This window comes from Nicotiana sylvestris, chromosome 10 (assembly GCF_000393655.2).
Source record: "Nicotiana sylvestris chromosome 10, ASM39365v2, whole genome shotgun sequence".
Lineage (NCBI taxonomy): Eukaryota > Viridiplantae > Streptophyta > Magnoliopsida > Solanales > Solanaceae > Nicotiana > Nicotiana sylvestris.
Genome location: NC_091066.1, coordinates 157,281,773 through 157,304,227, shown reverse-complemented (window position 1 = coordinate 157,304,227; position 22,455 = coordinate 157,281,773). Strand labels below are relative to the sequence as shown.

Here is a 22,455-nt window from a genome sequence, read left to right as displayed (position 1 = left end):
AAGGATCAACAAGTAACACAAACAGAAATTAAAAAAAATGAAGCTAATAAAAGAGGAGAGACAACTGATCTTGTTCAGAATAATGCAGCAGTAGCAGGAGTTGAGGTTCCTGTCATAGCTGGGGATTCTATAAGGTCTGGCTCAGAGCAACTTCATGGTAAAACGGGGCACCAAACACTGAATGCAAATGCAAGGCAGGTATTTCTTTCATCAAGCACGACTGATGCACCTAATACTCAACAGCAATTTTCATCAAATCAAAACAATTGGACAGTGGTGAGTAAATCACCTAGCAAGAAGCAAACTCCAGCTCTTCAAAATCAGATTATACCATCAACAGTCATTGGAGTCGCGAACTCTTTTAATGCATTGGTCAATGAGGGTGATGAGACACAATCAGTTGATGGAAAAACAAGAGTTACATGCAATGTAATTCAGCAGAAAAATGCAAAGGACTTAGCTGCTAGACTTGGGACTGCAACAGATAAATATCACTTTGATGAGCAAAGTCAAGTACCTGATGATCCTACAACAACAATGCACATTTCCAATACAGAGCTAGATAAAATGGTAGAGAATGCCCATGAAGCTATGAGGATCAACACAACTCAAAAATATGGGCAGCCACAAGCTCGAGGCAGTAACACACAACAACAAAAGTCCAAGAACACAGGTGAACGACTCATTACTTCGAAGGACAGTGTTCCTGTTGATGCGCAAAATGCAGAGGTACACAGCTCCAATGCACATACATTGCACTTCTCTAATCCACAGGTTGAACAAATCATTAAAGATGTTCAAAAAGAAATGATGATAAACAATCTCATGGTCAAACAACCTTTGGTCACCTTAAACAAATCTTTTTTTGAGGTTCCTTCGCAGTCAATGGAATCTTGTGGAGGGGTTGAAGGTGAAACTGGGCTACTTATGTTATCAACGGGAATAACAATGAAGTTCCACAAGGAAATTTGAGGTTGATGGCTATCAAGTCCAAATTTTGGCTAGATCAACGGGATGATGATGATGATGAAGAGGATTGGGGAGATGGTTTTGCTAGTTATTCATCAGAAGAAGCTGAGCGTGAGGCTAATCATGATAGTGCAAGTGAGGAGATTGCTTCCTTAGCGATGGTAAAATCTGAAAGAATGCCAGCAGCCAGTCCAATGAGCAATTTGAACTCCAATGCTCCTGCTTTCATTCCCAAAAGTCCTTCATCTCCAGCTATTCAAAATGCAGTAGCTGGAACACCTACAACTATTGTGCAACAACAACAAGTTATTCCCAACACTTCAAATGTTACAAATACTGCTACTACTCATCTACGTGATCGAGAAGTCACAACAACAAATTCTGGACAGAACCAAATTGTTACAACCATCCCAGATATTTCAGAGGAAAGAAGACTCTTGGATGCAATGGTGAGTTCTAATCCCTTAAATCCTGTAAATCCTACTGCTTCTAGCACTGGAATGTTGAGTATGAGCAGGAACAAATTGCAAAAAATAGAACAACATCAAAGCAAGGCAATGGTGACAAATACACAAGGTCAATCTGCATTGGAAACAATTGTTATCGACCAAAATGTTCAACAACCTGTGCACCTGGAGAGAGACTTGTATGAAGACGGAGAGGAAGAAGCAATGTTACAACACTGTAGAGTAGAGGCAGCAAGAAAAGGGGATCTATCACCAATGCATAGCGGCAAAGGTAAGAGGACTCATACAAGGAAATTTAGTTGGGACGACAAGGTTAGTGATTTTTTAAATGTTAGGCGACCTCCAATGAGAGTTGCCAAACAAAAGAAGGCCGCCCCAACTACATCTACAAAGTCCAATCGTTCAAACAAGAAATCATGAATTTTGAATACATCTTGAACAATTGGGATTGTGATGAAAAAGAGCTACAAATTGAAGAAATTACAAGTTCGGACAAGAAGGGACAACATTTTAATTCCTTCATCATTTTATTCTACCATTATATTAGTATTCTCATTTGTAATATCATCACAGAGTATGTTATAAACTCTGTGATGATCATTGAATATTTGGTACTTTCCAGTTCTTATTTTTTACATGCATGTTAGTAGGTGAGGCTATTTAAAGCCTCAATAGGATTAGTAAGGTAAGGTTTAGCCCGGTTTGAGTTACCTTGGTCCTATGCCTTTGGAAAAATATCCACACGACTATGAGATTATATGCCCTCGTGAGACATTGCCGGCAGCTACACCTCTACATGAGGCTGTCATCTTAACGCAATGTGAGGCGCAGAGGAGTGATTATATAGTCAAGGCATATAGGTAACAATACCGGTGCTATTGTCCCCCTTATTTGTACTGTTCCTAATTGCTGTACTTTTATTTTCATTTATTAATAAAAGAAAACTAGCGCTAGGCGCTTGCCTAGCGAATTGCCAAAAAAAAAAATATAGTCGATTCATTCCTTTGGGGACATTCGATAAAATAAGAAAGGAGAAGATTAGCGAGCAATAATGACATGCACAAATCGAGAAATGGTCCAAATATAATCAATTCATTCTCTTTTGCTTTTTCAGAACAAAATAAAACTGAAATACAATATATAACTCCAAAACAAAGGATGAAAATGGATGTTTTACATGCATTCGGTTGCTAGACTTAAAGCTAGCAGTTTTATGTCTAAGGCACAAAAGATAAATCAACAGCAAAAGGGGAAAAGAAGGATGATGCTCTTAACAATTCTTAGAATCTCTACCAGTAAAATACTTACGAATTACGATCGATGTCCCTTCTATTAAGAAGTAATAAAAAGACATATTCAATGATCAAATATAGTAACAACACATCCAAAGATACTCTAACTGTACTAAAAAAAAAAAGGAAAGGTAAATCTCCTCTTAAATAAGCATAAATTAACTCTTTATACAGCAAGATCAATGCTTTGAAAGTATAAGTACAATTGAACTGAACAATCCAGTCTTACTTAAAATTAAAAAGTTCATCTTAACATAGTTATAGAATCTATAGCTGAAGCAAACATGATGGCAATTAATCAATGCATGTGCATATACAAGAAAACTAACATCTAAAAAAGAAGATAATAAAACATTTTGCTACAGAAACTAATGTTCATTCAAAGGTGAAAAAGAATGATAAATAAGAAAATTAAGGGCATTTCAAGCTATTGACAACTCTTAGAATTAATGGCAATAAGTGAATGTGTGTGCATATACAAGAAAATCAACATCTAGAAAGTAGTACAAACAAGAAACTGGAATTCATCTAAAAATGAAAAAATGATAGAGAAAAAAGGACATTTCAAAAACCTGATATTCTTGATCCAAAAGAAAGTAGTCAACCTTTCTATCCGTAGTGCCTTTGCTGTAATTGGCACTATTTGTAAAGTCTTTACTTTGCACTGCCTTTCAAATCCATCTCCAGTTTTGAAAAGAAAGCAACTTTTCAGTTCACTAAAGAAAGAATGCCATTTGTTCCAGTTTTAACACTTACACTACTGTTCATTCATTTCCGGATAAGTTTTATAAAATCCTAATGTGTACGGGTAAAATCGGAGGCAATATCTTCCCGATTCTCCGACGAGAGAACAAAGGGGAAGCACAGATCGACGTGATTAAAATAATCGAGGCCAAAAACCTCTCATATCGAGACTCACGAAAAATGAACGATAAATCCGATATCGGACATGGTAATACGACGCATCCCGGATCGATTATAACTTCTATACTTCGGAAGATGCGGTGAACGGTTATGCATGTCGGATAGCGGGCCGTAATATTCGCCCTCTACCGGATATTACAGTGTGAATCTCGTTCAGTACCGATTATGGATAAACAATTACAGATTTTTTTTTTTACTTTTTTTGTATTATTGATATTCTCCTACTATATAAAGGGAAGTTTATATTTAGTCTAACACACTTTAACACGTGATTCAAAGCAATAAAAAAATTTATTTTTGTCTTTTAGCTTCTATTCAAGGCATTACTTGTTTGTTCTTTTCTTTATTCACGACTAGAGGTGACAAAATGGTTAAAAGAAAACAGTAATGAGTCTAACTTTTATATTTGTAAAACCTCAAATTGAGGATTTCTCAGGTTAAGGAGACTAAGAATTCTTCCAAAAGTGATCATATGTAAGAAGTCATGGATAATGGTTATCTATATTATTCGCCGGTTAACCCATTTTTTATTTGTATTAAATATGGACCGGGTCGGATAATTTATCCGTTTTTCATTACCCGTTTTCGACCCGACCCGCATGTTTTCCACTCCTACTCACAACCGAGCTTGCACCGAGGATCCGATCGAGAACGAATTCCACTGTTCAATCTAAGATCAGGCTTGGTCATCGTATTGCAATTGGTTTGATCGTTTATTTTGTCTTTACTTTATCTATCTGTTATTCTTAGTTATTCGTATTGAATTAAATCAAGTATCATTCAAACCACGCATAAATTTAATTATTACTCATTTTTTGGGTTATGCACCTACTTAATGAAATTAAATTTTCAAGCATTTTTCATGCCAAATTAAGCTTAGCAGCATTATATTCCAGCACTGGCTTTAAAGTTTTTTTGCCTTTTCTTCTTGTTGCTTTTAACTACTACTAACATTTCTAATTTCTAAAGGGGGCAGAGGTGATATGACGAGAGGGAGAGAGTAGACTAGGCTGTAGGCTGGGTTGATGTGAAAGTTTGGTTTTAATTTGCAGGAGAAAGCGTGCTCTAATTTGTCTAAAATCTAAATAGAGAGAAATGATTAGCCTTTGCAGGCTAATAAGAGTAATAAATATGAGTAATTAAATTAAATACCATGGATACAAATTGCAGTAAAATGGTGTAAATGTCACATACGACAAAGACGTGAAACAAGTGTCAAAATTACAAAGATGTCTGGCTGTGTAATGGAACATCAGAGTGACCTTGAAAAGGACAGTTAATATTATTGTCTTCCCTCTAGGTATGTGATATACTTTTTATAATCTGTTCTAACTTTAAACTAAAGTAATTTACTCTATACTTTGAATTTATCCTTAATAAGAAATTTATTGTCCCAAATATATTATAGCATGTTTAAACAAAATTTTTTATAGCTATACAAATACTATGATATGTTAAATCCACAAAGCTCAAAAACTCCGTATTGATTCAAACACCTCTCATGCCACATAAATTAGCTTTTAGGGAATGGTGAGAATTAAAAAAAATAAAATAAAAAGAAGATGAAAGGGGAATAAGGAGTCCCATTCACTATATTATTTTAGTGCATTAAATAATTTGAAGTACAAACGTCTCAATACCGTTTTGACTATCCTCTCTCTTCTTTTATATGCGGCATGTGATGTTTTAATTCTTTCTTTTGGTACAGCAGTGACACCTACTTGCAAATAACAGGAGAATACTCAATGTCTAAGAATTATCAAGAGATGCCGGGGCCTTTGCCTAAATTAAAGGAAGCTGATATAACGTGGAGCTCAGTTATGCCTCCTAAACAGAGAATTGTGGCTTAGTTAGCATGTCAAAATAAACTGCTAACTAAGGAGAGATTAGCTCGACTAATGATACATGTATATGATTAACAATGCTGTCTATGTGATCAGGCACAGGCGAAGACAGAAGAACATATCTTTGGCAAATGTGAGTGAATATCAGAACTAAAAGACAAATTGAGCACTTTGCTGGACATCAAGATACAAGATAATGAGGCCAGTCAGGTGATCAAGTGGATCAAAAAGAAAAGATGGAAGCAATTTTAGAAGGAAATAGTTGCGGCAGCATGAGGTGCTATGATATATTACACTTGGCAAGCAAGAAACCAGAAGATTTTTAGGAAAGGTACTGTAGGGGAGACTTTGTATTCGCTCAGGTTCAAAAGGAGATCACGAATAGAATGAGTATATTGTGTAAGTCGAAAAGAGCTCGTAAGAGTCAGTTATTAATTTAGAAATTATGTAACTAGACCTCTATTTGTTTGTCTTGAGATCTAGTGTTTGAGGTACTCTTCCTAGAAGGTGGCCAACGACACCAAAGGCTCTTTAGGTTGTAAATTTCTTTGGTTGTTATTGTAATACTTCACATTTATTACCAAAGAAATAAATTTTTTTCTTTCTCTATCGCTTTTTAAGGGCTTTTTTTTTTACGCATATATTGACATAACAATATTTATACATGTTTAATGTTTTGATGTATTTACCCCGTGTTTTTTGGTAGTTTTACATGTTTTAAATATGGTTGAAAATGGTCAATTGAGTTTAATTATGAATTTTTAAATGTTTAGGAGCATTTGGAATGAAAGGAGGCAAATTAAGAAAAGTTACTAGCAAACGAGTGTCCATTGTCTTTCATTCCTATCCCTAATCTCTAACCCAAAGAACGAGTTTGAACTTTGAACTCTTGACTCTTTTTAGCTTCTTTTTTAGTTTTAACTTTTTATCCAAACTTATCTATATAAAAAGAACTTTCATTAATATTATTGGTTAAGGTACATTAGGTTAGTACTAATAGAATTCTTAAAATGGATCTCTTATAGATTTTACTTTTGCCTAAGGCATTTTGAAGTTCTTTCAATATCTCCTAACGTGTTTCTGGCATATTGTAACATATGGTTAATTCTAGTTATTAAATTACTTGTCAAAGAGTGTTTATGTGTGATGAAGTGAATATTATCCATGCCTACCATAGTGAATTGATCAAGTAGGAGAATCAAACTACAAACTAGCTCTGGCTTCAATAGTGATATTTGATCAAAGTGGAGAATCAAACTACAACATAACAGAGAATAAACACAACCACAATATAAAATCAGATATCAAAACATTTCAGCCAAGACCATGGTCTGGTAAATGGCTAGAGATCAAACAAGATTGTTATCTACGTTATAGTCAACTTCTGCTTTAGGTGATGCCCTCGAAAATTTTGTTATATCTGCAAGTACCTTTAGTCTTGTTTCAGCAAATTCTTGTCCTTTGTTGGGCTGAAGTAGCATTCTCACCAGCATCGGAGACTTGGCTAATAGAAGCTTAATAAGCTCCATTTCAGGCTTTGTGCCTGTAATATTGTCAAGCCTAGCAACCCTGAGGTGATTCAGTGTCACATCTCTGAAGCTTGCAGGAATATCATTGACAACATCACCGCGCACAGGATCAATCAATGTATCCAATGCCACATAAAATATCTAAGAAATATTAGGAAAAATCAATACCTCAGATAGGCAAGTCACTATACGAAGAGCACTTGAGAAAAAAAGGACCAAAACAAGCGAAAAATTAAAGTTCATTATAACCTTCATTTGAATATCTTGTAAATACGGGGAGCTTCTTATCAAGCATAGAACATACGAGAACTCGTCTAATTCATCCAGACAAATATCGGATAGGCAAAGACATTTAAGACAATTAAGGGGAGAGGAAAGCTTTGCTGCTATGTCACCTGAGCCTGCATCCAAGACCTAAGAAGAAAATATCGTAAATCAGGAACACTCAAAGCCAAAACGATGGTACATCTATGAAAAATGCATTTCAGTGAAGTCATGGTGCAACATTTACCATGACACTAAGGTAATTCAAGTTGAGATGCTCGAGAGCAGGAAACGATTCAAAATACTTGGCATGATCAGATTGTCGTGCCTCCTCAGAAAGTTCTGCTGTATTCACAAGTGAAAGTTTCACAAGAAGAGGTGCTTTCTTTATGCAAATTAACTCTATATTGCCTGTGAAGTCAAAGGATCTCAACTTGGGAGCTTTAATTTGAATGTGGTTTAAAATACTTGAGATCTCCAGCACCAATTGCTCGAGCAGCAGGCTACGAGAGATTAAACGTCCAAGCACTTCGGAAGAAATTGTGACTTCATATAGTTCCAGGCTAACCAACTGATTAAATCCTTTGAAGGCGGGTGGAGGATGAAATAAACAATTATGGAGTTTCAGATGTTTCATTTGCAAACATGTAAAAAATGATGAAGGCAATTTGTATGGTTCATCTTTTGGGAATTGAAGAACAAGATGCTGAATGCCATTTCTTGAGAGGAAACATATTAGGTTGTCAATTTTAGGACAGTTTCCCAGATTAGCAATAGAGAGGGTAAACTTACTAATTGGTCCGACATGGAGTGTCAAAAGGTGGTAGATAATATCTGTAAACCTAATTGTAGGGGATATTAGGTTGTTTGTGTTGAAGTTTGGCAAAATGCCAAAGTCCCACATCGGTTAGGAGTTAAGTTTGGGGGGATTTTCCCCCTATAAAAGAAGGCCTAATGTTTAGGATTGAAACACACCTCTCATTTGCCTTCTCATCTGTTTAAGGCATTTGTATCTTCTCTCTTTAGTATTATTTCACTTGTATTTTTGGAGTGAAATAAAATATTGGTTGTGTCCGAGGAGTAGGCAAAATTAGCCGAACCTCGTAAATTCTGGTGTTCCCTTTATTGTTGTTTTATTGTCTTATTTATTATTTGGTGGCTGTCATAATTTTGGTATAGTAGTTGTGACTTATTCACACTATATACATTTGGCTTCCGCAACAATTGGTATCAGAGCCAAGGTACTGTCTAAGTATGCTCTGTGGTTGCAGCATAGTCTGATCTTCCACATCAGAAAAGATTTATCTTGGTAACTGAGTCAAGGTTCTGTCTGAGTATGCTCTGTGGTTGCAGCTTAGTCTGATCTTCCACACCAGAAAGGAAATAATCTTGATTTGTGTCGTCAGCTATTAAATAATATTTGTGTCAAAGATGGGAGACAATAAACAAGAAGAATCTACATCAAGTGTCAACAATACGTCATCATTGGCATCTTCGCTTATGACAAGAATTGTGTCAAATGCGAAATTTGCGGTCGAAATATTTGACGGGTCCGGACATTTTGGGATGTGGCAAGGCGAGGTTCTAGATGTCCTTTTTCAACAAGGGCTAGATCTGGCCATTGAAGAAAAGAAACCAGATGTTATTGGAGAAGAAGATTGGAGAATTATCAACCGTGTTGCTTGCGGTACTATTCGATCCTACCTTGCTAGAGAGCAGAAATATCCATACACAAAGGAAACTTCTGCAAGTAAATTATGGAAAGCACTGGAGGATAAATTTTTGAAGAAAAACAGTCAAAATAAATTGTACATGAAGAAGAGACTGTTTCACTTCACCTATGTTCCTGGTACCACGATGAATGAACATATCACCAGTTTCAATAAGTTGGTCACAGATTTGCAAAATATGGATACAACTTATGATGATGGTGACTTGGCCTTAATGTTGTTGGCGTCACTTCCTGATGAGTACGAGCACCTTGAAACTACTCTACTCCATGGAAATGACGAAATTTCTCTCAGAGAAGTTTGTTCGGCTTTGTACAGCTATGAACAAAGAAAGCGAGAAAAACAGAAGGGCGGAGAAGGAGAAGCACTGTTTGTGAGGGGTCGTCCTCAAAATCAAACGAGGACAAAGAAGGGAAGATCCAAGTCAAGATCCAGACCCAACAAAGATGAATGTGCCTTTTGTCGAGAAAAAGGGTACTGGAAGAAAGATTGTCCGAAGTTGAAGAATAAGGCCAAACATAACAATGGAAAGGCCATTATGGATTCAAATGTAGCTGATTGTGATGATTCAGACTTCTCATTAGTTACAACAGAGTCATTAACATCATCAGACATATGGTTGATGGACTCGGCTTGTAGCCATCATATGTGTCCCAACAGGGACTGGTTTGTGGAATTTCAAGAAGGAGAATATGGAGTCATCCACACAGCGGATAACAGCCCTCTTACCTCATATGGCATTGGTTCAATACGATTAAGGAACCATGATGGAATGATCAGAACATTAACAGATGTTCGATATGTACCGGATTTGAAGAAGAATCTCATCTCTGTGGGAGCCCTGGAATCAAAAGGGTTCAAAATCATTGCAGAAAATGGAGTGATGAGAGTATGCTCCGGTGCACTAGTGGTAATGAAGGCTAATCGGAAGAATAATAATATGTACCGCTATCGTGGCAGTACAGTTATTGGGACAGCGACAGTGACATCCAGTGACGACAAAGAGGCAGAAGCAACCAAGCTATGGCACATGCGCTTGGGACATGCTGGAGGAAAATCCTTGAAAACTCTATCAGATCAAGGATTGTTAAAAGGAGTAAAGGCTTGCAACTTGGAGTTTTGTGAGCATTGTGTCAAAGGGAAACAGACAAGGGTTAAATTTGGTACAGCGATCCATAATACTAAAGGCATTTTGGATTATGTACACTCTGATGTTTGGGGTCCTTCCAAAACACCTTCATTGGGTGGGAAGCACTATTTTGTAACCTTTGTTGATGATTTTTCTCGAAGAGTGTGGGTGTATACAATGAAAAACAAAGATGAAGTGCTGGGAATTTTTCTCAAATGGAAGACGATGGTGGAGAATCAAACAGGCAGGAGGATCAAGTGTATTCGCACAGACAATGGAGGTGAATACAAAAATGATCATTTCAATAAGGTCTGTGAAAATGATGGCATCGTCCGACACTTCACTGTTAGACATACACCACAACAGAATGGAGTGGCAGAACGTATGAACCGGACCTTGCTGGAGAAGGTACGGTGTATGTTGTCCAATGCTGGCTTGGGCAAAGAATTTTGGGCTGAGGCAATTACATATGCATGCCACCTCATTAATCGCTTACCATCTGCTGCTATTGATGGCAAGACACCATTTGAAAAATGGTATGGAAAACCTGTTGTAGATTATAACTCTTTGCACGTGTTTGGCTCAACTGCATATTATCATGTGACGGAGTCAAAATTAGATCCAAGGGCAAAGAAGGCTATTTTTATGGGAATTACTTCTGGAGTCAAAGGATATCGCTTATGGTGTCCTATGACAAAGAAAGTAATATTCAGCAGGGATGTTACCTTTGATGAATCTATGGTAAATAAGGTAACAGAAGATACCAAACAAAATAAAGGTGCTTCTAAGCAGGTGGAGTTTGAGGGAAAATTTATTTTTCCTACACAAGAAGCAGAGGAGGAAACAAATGAAGATTACCCTCTGGAAGGAGAGCCAGTAGAGGAGATTCCAACTCAGGAACCTCAACAACAACTTGAATCAATAGCAACCAGCAGGCCAAAAAGAACAATAACGAAACCTGTTCGTCTCATAGAGACGGTTGCTTGTGCAACCTCAATTGTAGCTGATGATGTTCCTACCACTTATAAAGACGCAGTCCAAAGTTCAGAAGAAGATAAGTGGAGGATTGCCATGAATGATGAAATACAGTCCCTTCATCAGAATCATACATGGAGATTGGCCAATCTCCCGAAGGGAAAGAAAGCAATTGGGTGCAAATGGGTATTTGCAAAGAAAGAAGGATTTCCTAACCAAGTAGATGTTCGCTACAAAGCAAGATTGGTGGCCAAAGGATATGCTCAAAAGGAGGGAATTGATTACAATGAAGTGTTTTCTCCAGTTGTAAAACATTCCTCCATTAGAATTATGTTGGCTTTGGTAGCACAATTGGATTTGGAACTAGTTCAGATGGATGTAAAAACTGCGTTTTTACATGGAAACTTGGAGGAGGAAATCTACATGACTCAGCCAGAAGGATTCAAAGTTGCTGGAAAAGAAAATATGGTGTGCAAACTTGAAAAATCGTTGTACGGATTGAAACAATCTTCTAGACAATGGTACAAGCGATTTGACGAGTTTATGTTGCGGCAAGGGTACAAGAGAAGCAAATACGATCATTGTGTGTATTTGCGCAAGCTTAAAGATGGTTCCTTTGTATATCTTCTCCTATACGTTGATGATATGTTGATAGCTTCCAAGAATTCGGAAGAAATTGATAAATTGAAGAATCAACTGAAGAAGGAGTTCGAGATGAAGGATCTGGGTGAGGCAAAGAAAATTCTTGGCATGGAGATAATTAGAGATAGACGTTCAAAGAAACTCTGTTTATCTCAGAAAGAATATTTGAAGAGAGTACTACAACGTTTTGGCATAGATGACAAGACTAAGCCAGTTAGTACTCCACTTGCTCCCCATTTTAAGCTAAGTACTACTATGTCGCCAATGGATGAAGCTGAACGAGAGTATATGTCAAAGGTACCATACGCAAATGTTGTTGGTAGCTTGATGTATGCAATGGTTTGCACAAGGCCTGACATTTCACAAGCTGTTGGAGTTATTAGCAGATATATGCACAATCCAGGGAAGGAGCATTGGCAAGCTGTGAAGTGGATTCTACGGTATATTCATAATACTGTAGATGTCGGGTTAGTTTTTGAGCAGGAATACAATCAGTCTGTAGTTGGATATTGTGACTCAGATTTTGCGGGTGATCTGGACAAACGAAGATCAACTACTGGTTATGTGTTTACTTTTGCAAAAGCACCAGTTAGTTGGAAGTCTACTTTGCAGTCAACAGTTGCTTTGTCTACAACAGAGGCAGAGTACATGGCTATTACAGAGGCTGTGAAGGAGGCAATTTGGCTTCAAGGATTGCTAAAGGAGCTTGGTGTTGAACAAAAAGGTATCACAATTTTTTGTGATAGTCAAAGTGCTATTCAATTAGCGAAGAACCAAGTTTATCATGCAAGGACGAAGCATATTGATGTTCGGTATCATTTCGTACGAGAAATCATAGAAGAAGGAGGAGTCACAGTGAAGAAAATTCATACTACGGAGAATCCTGCTGATATGCTAACTAAGGTGGTGACTGCGATCAAGTTTCAACATTGTTTGGATTTGATCAACATTGTTGAACACTGAAGATTGAAGATGAAGACACAACCAAAATTTGTTATTGAGAGAGAATTGAAAATGTGGAATTTTGCCAAGGTGGAGATTTGTTGAAGTTTGGCAAAATGCCAAAGTCCCACATTGGTTGGGAGTTAAGTTTGGGGGGGATTTTTCCCCTATAAAAGAAGGCCTAATGTTTAGGATTGAAACACACCTCTCATTTGCCTTCTCATCTGTTTAAGGCATTTGTATCTTCTCTCTTTAGTATTATTTCACTTGTATTTTTGGAGTGAAATAAAATATTGGTTGTGTCCGAGGAGTAGGCAAAATTAGCCGAACCTCGTAAATTCTGGTGTTCCCTTTATTGTTGCTTTATTGTCTTATTTATTATTTGGTGGCTGTCATAATTTTGGTATAGTAGTTGTGACTTATTCACACTATATACATTTGGCTTCCGCAACAATTGGTATCAGAGCCAAGGTACTGTCTAAGTATGCTCTCTGAAAGTCTACACCAATTATACCTCCATTTCTTAGATAAGATGCTTGTCCTCACAGCATCTTGTAAAGGCAAATGCATTAAAATGGCATCGATGATATTCTCGGGAAGGTTGCTAAGTATATCGGAAGATACACTTCTACTGCCATGCTTCTTGCCCTTAGGAGGCATCTTATAACGATAATCGCCAGTAAGAATCTGCATGGTTTAATAAAAAGTGCAAAGTTAAAGAATCCTCAAGCTGGAAAGAAAACATAGACATGGCATAACTTTTATTCACATCATTAAACCAACATTGAAAAATTGTAAGAAGAAAAGAAAGGTTGTATTCTAATTGAAATTTCTAACCCATCTCCTATTCATATTTAGAAATTGCATTTTTTAAAGCTCTCTAGCAAGAAAATCTTCCTTCAATCTTATTGTCTTTTGCTCCTAATAATCTTGCAACTGAAAATCAATAGCTTAAAAAGGCAGTCCGGTGCACAAGGCATCCCGCGTTCTCGCAAGATCTGAAGAAGGGTCGCACCTCAAGGGGTGTGATGTAAACATACTACCATTAATGGCTGTTTTCACAACTCGAACCCGTGACCTATAGGTCACACAGAGACAATTTTGGAGACAACTTTACCGTTGCTCCAAGGCTCCCATTCTGATAATCAATAGCTACATGACAAGAAATTATATTGATCAACATTCGGTTAACTTTTACTCAAAAAAATCAGAGCAGCTTCACTACTTCAAGCTAGATTTGACATCAAACACAACTGAACTGAAGGATTCTCTCATACTTAACATTAATAAGTTCACTTGGAGCACATACACAAAAAAATAAACATATAAAAGGGAGTCCAAAATACTTAGAAGACAGAACCTTTACTGCAGAGACTATAATTCATCCAAAAAGTGAAAGAAATGAGTAAGAAAATACTTACCAAGAACTTAGATTATTGATGATGGAATATCCAAAAGGAACTTAAGTATTCTGGCCTTTAACTCTTCGGGTTTATCAATATTTAAAACCATCTCGAGATTTAAAAAGACTATTTACATCATTAAAAGAATGACTGTTGAGATTTACAATATCAAGAAATGAAATAACACTCCTCATTCCTTATTTGATCTTTGCACGCACTTAGCTCGATCGTTTCCGTACTGTAATAAGTTGGTTAGACTTGGCTCGATTATCTCGCCAACTTGTGCCAATTTGTTTTCTTTTTTTTCAGCTTCATAATCTTAACTTTTGTATTACTAATTCAAGAATACAATATCAACTATTTGTATCAAAATATGGTCGAATTATCTGAATTTGAAAGTTTAAAATCATAGTACCACCATATCGTTTTCAACTACAGTATATTGTTTATTTCAAATTTAAATAAAATGCTTCTATTAAATTGACTGTTATAGTAGTTTTTTTTTTATAACCGAGGTATACGGGCCAGCTTGTGCAGAGGTATCAGGTATTAGGTATCAAAGGTATTAGGTATCAGGTAACTCTATCCACCAAGGCTAAGGTAAATGAGAATAAATTACCTCGTACTTTTAGCCTCCGCTGAAAACTATTATAGTAATTTACAAAATAAAACCAAAAATGAACATTATTACTTAAATATAAAGTAAAGCAACATTCCATATGAAAGTTTATTTTAGAAATACTACAAAGTATTTGATTGATAAACGTACACATCATATATACTACGATGTTAGTATCATCTAGAATAACACCCAGTAATCCACAACCTAACATTGAAGTCTGAATAAACATTAACCATGTACGGTATCAACTCCAAATAAGATCAGATTGTATCAGATTTTTAAGTTCGGGTTCGGAAATTGGATATTTTGGAGTTTCGGCTTTGGATTTCCTGAAAGTTACTACAGAAGCTTATCGAAGTGTATAGACAACTTCAGCTTTCGGTGATGCACGCTGAAATTTTGTTAGCTCTGCCGGTCTTTTTATTGTTGTCGGCTCTTCAACAAACCAGGAAGGTTTGATTAGCATTTTCACCAGCACCGGGGACTTGGCTAACAGAAGCTTGATAAGCTGCATCTCAGGCTTTGAGCCTATACTACCTGTTAGCTTAACTTCCGTGAGGTGATTAAATGTGACATCTGAGAAAGCTTTCACTTCAAGAGATTTTAGAGCTGGAATATCACCATTTACAACAGGAACCTACGAAAGATTACCAAAGACTCATCTCTGCAAACTTATTGAGGATAAAAAGTAGTATGTGTTGCGGAAGCCAAATGTATATAGTGTGAATAAGTCACAACTACTATACCAAAAATTATGACAGCCACCAAATAATAAATAAGACAATAAAGCAATAATAAAGGGAACACCAGAATTTACGAGGTTCGGCTAATTTTGCCTACTCCTCGGACACAACCAATATTTTATTCCACTCCAAAAATACAAGTGAAATAATACTAAAGAGAGAAGATACAAATGCCTTAAACAGATGAGAAGGCAAATGAGAGGTGTGTTTAAATCCTAAATATTAAGTCTTCTTTTATAGGGAAAATTTCCCAACCAAATGGCTAATCCACCGATGTGGGACTTTGTCAAATTCAACAAATCTCCACCTTGGCAAAATTCCACATCTTCAATCTTCTCTCAATAACAAATTTTGGTTGTGTCTTCATCTTCAATCTTCAGTGTTCAACAATGTTGATCAAATCCAAACAATGTTGAAACTTGACCGCAGTCACCACTTTTGTCAGCATATCAGCAGGATTCTCTGTAGTATGAATTTTCTTCATCGTGACTCCACCTTCTTCTATGATTTCTCGTACAAAATGATACCGAACATCAATGTGCTTCGTCCTTGCATGATAAACTTGGTTCTTCGCTAATTGAATAGCACTTTGACTATCACAAAAAATTGTGATACCTTTTTGTTCAACACCAAGCTCCTTTAGCAATCCTTGAAGCCAAATTGCCTCCTTCACAGCCTCTGTAATAGCCATATACTCTGCCTCTGTTGTAGACAAAGCAACTGTTGACTGCAAAGTAGACTTCCAACTAACTGGTGCCTTTGCAAAAGTAAACACATAACCAGTAGTTGATCTTCGTTTGTCCAGATCACCCGCAAAATCTGAGTCACAATATCCAATTACAGACTGATTATCTTCCTGCTCAAAAACTAACCCGACATCTACAGTATTATGAATATACCGTAGAATCCACTTCACAACTTGCCAATGTTCCTTTCCTGGATTATGCATATATCTGCTAATAACTCCAACAGCTTGTGAAATGTCAGGCCTTGTGCAAACCATTGCATACATCAAGCTACCAACAACATTTGCGTATGGTACCTTTGACATATACTCTCGTTCAGCTTCATCCATTGGCGACATAGTAGTACTTAGCTTAAAATGGGAAGCAAGTGGAGTACTAACTGGCTTAGTCTTGTCATCTATGCCAAAACGTTGAAGTACTCTCTTCAAATATTCCTTTTGAGATAAACAGAGTTTCTTTGAACGTCTATCTCTAATTATCTCCATGCCAAGAATTTTCTTTGCCTCACCCAAATCCTTCATCTCGAACTCCTTCTTCAGTTGAATCTTCAACTTATCAATTTCTTCCGAATTCTTGGAAGCTATCAACATATCATCAACATATAGGAGAAGATATACAAAGGAACCATCTTTAAGCTTGCGCAAATACACACAATGATCGTATTTGCTTCTCTTGTACCCTTGCCGCAACATAAACTCGTCAAATCGCTTGTACCATTGTCTAGAAGATTGTTTCAATCCGTACAATGATTTTTCAAGTTTGCACACCATATTTTCTTTTCCAGCAACTTTGAATCCTTCTGGCTGAGTCATGTAGATTTCCTCCTCCAAGTTTCCATGTAAAAACGCAGTTTTTACATCCATCTGAACTAGTTCCAAATCCAATTGTGCTACCAAAGCCAACATAATTCTAATGGAGGAATGTTTTACAACTGGAGAAAACACTTCATTGTAATCAATTCCCTCCTTTTGAGCATATCCTTTGGCCACCAATCTTGCTTTGTAGCGAACATCTACTTGGTTAGGAAATCCTTCCTTCTTTGCAAATACCCATTTGCACCCAATTGCTTTCTTTCCCTTCGGGAGATTGGCCAATCTCCATGTATGATTCTGATGAAGGGACTGTATTTCATCATTCATGGCAATCCTCCACTTATCTTCTTCTGAACTTTGGACAGCGTCTTTATAAGTAGTAGGAACATCATCAGCTACAATTGAGGTTGCACAAGCAACCGTCTCTATGAGACGAACAGGTTTCGTTATTGTTCTTTTTGGCCTGCTGGTTGCTATTGATTCAAGTTGTTGTTGAGGTTCCTGAGTTGGAATCTCCTCTACTGGCTCTCCTTCCAGAGGGTAATCTTCATTTGTTTCCTCCTCTGCTTCTTGTGTAGGAAAAATAAATTTTCCCTCAAACTCCACCTGCTTAGAAGCACCTTTATTTTGTTTGGTATCTTCTGTTACCTTATTTACCATAGCAGATTCATCAAAGGTAACATCCCTGCTGAATATTACTTTCTTTGTCATAGGACACCATAAGCGATATCCTTTGACTCCAGAAGTAATTCCCATAAAAATAGCCTTCTTTGCCCTTGGATCCAATTTTGACTCCGTCACATGATAATATGCAGTTGAGCCAAACACGTGCAAAGAGTTATAATCTACAGCAGGTTTTCCGTACCATTTTTCAAATGGTGTTTTGCCATCAATAGCAGCAGATGGTAGACGATTAATGAGGTGGCATGCATATGTAATTGCCTCAGCCCAAAATTCTTTGCCCAAGCCAGCATTGGACAACATACACCGTACCTTCTCCAGCAAGGTCCGGTTCATACGTTCTGCCACTCCATTCTGTTGTGGTGTATGTCTAACAGTGAAGTGTCGGACGATGCCATCATTTTCACAGACCTTATTGAAATGATCATTTTTGTATTCACCTCCATTGTCTGTGCGAATACACTTGATCCTCCTGCCTGTTTGATTCTCCACCATCGTCTTCCATTTGAGAAAAATTCCCAGCACTTCATCTTTGTTTTTCATTGTATACACCCACACTCTTCGAGAAAAATCATCAACAAAGGTTACAAAATAGTGCTTCCCACCCAATGAAGGTGTTTTGGAAGGACCCCAAACATCAGAGTGTACATAATCCAAAATGCCTTTAGTATTATGGATCGCTGTACCAAATTTAACCCTTGTCTGTTTCCCTTTGACACAATGCTCACAAAACTCCAAGTTGCAAGCCTTGACTCCTTTTAACAATCCTTGATCTGATAGAGTTTTCAAGGATTTTCCTCCAGCATGTCCCAAGCGCATGTGCCATAGCTTGGTTGCTTCTGCCTCTTTGTCGTCACTGGATGTCACTGTCGCTGTCCCAATAACTGTACTGCCACAATAGCGGTACATATTATTATTCTTCCGATTAGCCTTCATTACCACTAGTGCACCGGAACATACTCTCATCACTCCATTTTCTGCAATGATTTTAAACCCTTTTGATTCCAGGGCTCCCACAGAGATGAGATTCTTCTTCAAATCCGGTACATATCGAACATCTGTTAATGTTCTGATCATTCCATCATGGTTCCTTAATCGTATTGAACCAATGCCATATGAGGTAAGAGGGCTGTTATCCGCTGTGTGGATGACTCCATATTCTCCTTCTTGAAATTCCACAAACCAGTCCCTGTTGGGACACATATGATGGCTACAAGCCGAGTCCATCAACCATATGTCTGATGATGTTAATGACTCTGTTGTAACTAATGAGAAGTCTGAATCATCACAATCAGCTACATTTGAATCCATAATGGCCTTTCCATTGTTATGTTTGGCTTTATTCTTCAGCTTCGGACAGTCTTTCTTCCAGTACCCTTTTTCTCGACAAAAGGCACATTCATCTTTGCTGGGTCTGGATCTTGACTTGGATCTTCCCTTCTTTGTCCTCGTTTGACTTTGAGGACGACCCCTCACAAATAGTGCTTCTCCTTCTCCGCCCTTCTGTTTTTCTCGCTTTCTTTGTTCATAGCTGTACAAAGCCGAACAAACTTCTCTGAGAGAAACTTCGTCATTTCCATGGAGTAGAGTAGTTTCAAGGTGCTCGTACTCATCAGGAAGTGACGCCAACAACATCAAGGCCAAGTCACCATCATCATAAGTTGTATCCATATTTTGCAAATCTGTGACCAACTTATTGAAACTGGTGATATGTTCATTCATCGTGGTACCAGGAACATAGGTGAAGTGAAACAGTCTCTTCTTCATGTACAATTTATTTTGACTGTTTTTCTTCAAAAATTTATCCTCCAGTGCTTTCCATAATTTACTTGCAGAAGTTTCCTTTGTGTATGGATATTTCTGCTCTCTAGCAAGGTAGGATCGAATGGTACCGCAAGCAACACGGTTGATAATTCTCCAATCTTCTTCTCCAATAACATCTGGTTTCTTTTCTTCAATGGCCAGATCTAGCCCTTGTTGAAAAAGGACATCTAGAACCTCGCCTTGCCACATCCCAAAATGTCCGGACCCGTCAAATATTTCGACCGCAAATTTCGCATTTGACACAATTCTTGTCATAAGCGAAGATGCCAATGATGACGTATTGTTGACACTTGATGTAGATTCTTCTTGTTTATTGTCTCCCATCTTTGACACAAATATTATTTAATAGCTGACGACACAAATCAAGATTATTTCCTTTCTGGTGTGGAAGATCAGACTAAGCTGCAACCACAGAGCATACTCAGACAGAACCTTGACTCAGTTACCAAGATAAATCTTTTCTGATGTGGAAGATCAGACTATGCTGCAACCACAGAGCATACTTAGACAGTACCTTGGCTCTGATACCAATTGTTGCGGAAGCCAAATGTATAGAGTGTGAATAAGTCACAACTACTATACCAAAAATTATGACAACCACCAAATAATAAATAAGACAATAAAGCAATAATAAAGGGAACACCAGAATTTACGAGGTTCGGCTAATTTTGCCTACTCCTCGGACACAACCAAATATTTTATTCCACTCCAAAAATACAAGTGAAATAATACTAAAGAGAGAAGATACAAATGCCTTAAACAGATGAGAAGGCAAATGAGAGGTGTGTTTCAATCCTAAACATTAGGCCTTCTTTTATAGGGGAAAAATCCCCCCCAAACTTAACTCCCAACCAATGTGGGACTTTGGCATTTTGCCAAACTTCAACAAATCTCCACCTTGGCAAAATTCCACATTTTCAATTCTCTCTCAATAACAAATTTTGGTTGTGTCTTCATCTTCAATCTTCAGTGTTCAACAATGTTGATCAAATCCAAACAATGTTGAAACTTGACCGCAGTCACCACCTTTGTCAGCATATCAGCAGGATTCTCTGTAGTATGAATTTTCTTCACCGTGACTCCACCTTCTTCTATGATTTCTCGTACGAAATGATACCGAACATCAATGTGCTTCGTCCTTGCATGATAAACTTGGTTCTTCGCTAATTGAATAGCACTTTGACTATCACAAAAAATTGTGATACCTTTTTGTTCAACACCAAGCTCCTTTAGCAATCCTTGAAGCCAAATTGCCTCTTTCACAGCATCTGTAATAGCCATGTACTCTGCCTCTGTTGTAGACAAAGCAACTGTTGACTGCAAAGTAGACTTCCAACTAACTGGTGCCTTTGCAAAAGTAAACACATAACCAGTAGTTGATCTTCGTTTGTCCATATCACCCGCAAAATCTGAGTCACAATATCCAACTACAAACTGATTGTTTTCAATTATCAGTGCGAAAACTGGCTAGCCCGTGCTATTTTCGCCCAAATTCAGGACGTCTAAAAGCCCAAAAGATGCTCCATCATTAAAAATGCACACTAAATGAAGTGATGAAGCACATTTACCTGGATACTAGCGATGTCCAAGTGGAGATGCTCAAGAGCAGAAAAGGGTTCAAAAACTTGGCAATATTAATTTTTCCTGCCCTAACAAAATATTGGCAGTCATTAAATGAAAGTTTAGCAAGACGAGGGATATCCTTAAAAAAGAGAGGTCTTGTATTGCCTCCATAGTCAAATGATCTCAGCCTAGGGGCATTAATTTCAATGATGTTGCTAGTAGAAACTCTGATATTCTCTAGCACCAAATGCTCAAGCAACAAGCAACGAGAGATTAAACTTCCAAGCAACTCGGAAGAAATTGTAACATAACGTAGTTCCAGTCTCATTAACCTATCAAATCCTTTGAAAGCTGGTGGAAGAAGCTCTATTAAGCAAGTTTCAAGAGTCAGATGCCTCAACTGCAAACATGTGAAAAATAAAGAAGGCAATTTGTAATATGGTTCAATACGCCATGAAAGTCTAAGAACAAGATGTTGAACACCATTTCAAGAGAGGAAAGATATCAAGTCATCAATCTTAGAACAACCTCTCGAACTAGAAATGTCGAGGGTACACTTTGTAATTGGTCCTCTATGAAGTATCAAAATGCGGGAGATAATCTCGTCAAATTTACTTGTGAAAATGTTGGTTTATGTTTAGTCAACAATGGCATGCCAATTGGAAGAGTTGGTGGAAAGAGTTGGTGTGGATGCTAGGAGGAAGCTTCCTCCTTTGATGTCACCCATGACATCAAGAGGAGGTAGTTTGATGTCACCAATGACATCAAGAGGAGGTCTTTACCTCTATAAATAGATGCACTCCTTCACTTGTAGAAATCATCCCAAAATAATACAATACATTGTAGTGAGTAGAGAGTTAAGAGAGAAATTCTCTTAAGTGTAATTGGGAAATCTCCCCTTCCTTTGTTAATATTAAAAGGGCAATTGTTCTCTGGTGGACGTAGGATTATTTTGATCCGAACCACGTTAAATCTTGTGTTCTTTCTTTTACGTTTCCGCTAACAATTGGTATCAGAGCGACAGGATTCTTTAACGATCCAAGGAGAAAGAACAAGCAAATATGAGTTCCATGAAGTTTGAAATTGATAGATTCAATGGACGCAACAACTTCAATATCTGGAAGATCCAGATGATGGCGTTACTGCGGAGGGAAGGTTCAATCCATGCTATTGACGGAAAGTATCCTACGGATATATCAGCTCCCGACAAGGAGAAGATTGAAGGGGATGCATTGAGTGCAATCCAACTATCCCTTGCACCTAACGTGCTTTGTGAAGTGAGTACGGGTACCGAAGAGACGGCCAAACAGTTGTGGGAAAAGCTAGAAGGGCTATACCAAGACCGATCAGTGAC

At 37.6% G+C, this 22,455-nt stretch overlaps 1 protein-coding gene across 1 annotated transcript; it reads right to left on the bottom strand.

Moving 5' to 3' along the window:
- Positions 1 to 6,721: 6,721 nt before the first annotated feature.
- Positions 6,722 to 8,000, bottom strand: LOC104213677 (F-box/FBD/LRR-repeat protein At1g13570-like). Its single transcript, XM_009763209.2, has 3 exons — positions 7,537 to 8,000; positions 7,275 to 7,439; positions 6,722 to 7,166 (listed from the first exon to the last, which is right to left on the bottom strand). Exons 1-3 carry the CDS (start codon positions 7,924 to 7,926, stop codon positions 6,846 to 6,848), a joined length of 876 nt encoding a protein of 291 aa, XP_009761511.1. The 5' UTR covers positions 7,927 to 8,000; the 3' UTR covers positions 6,722 to 6,845.
- Positions 8,001 to 22,455: the final 14,455 nt, after the last annotated feature.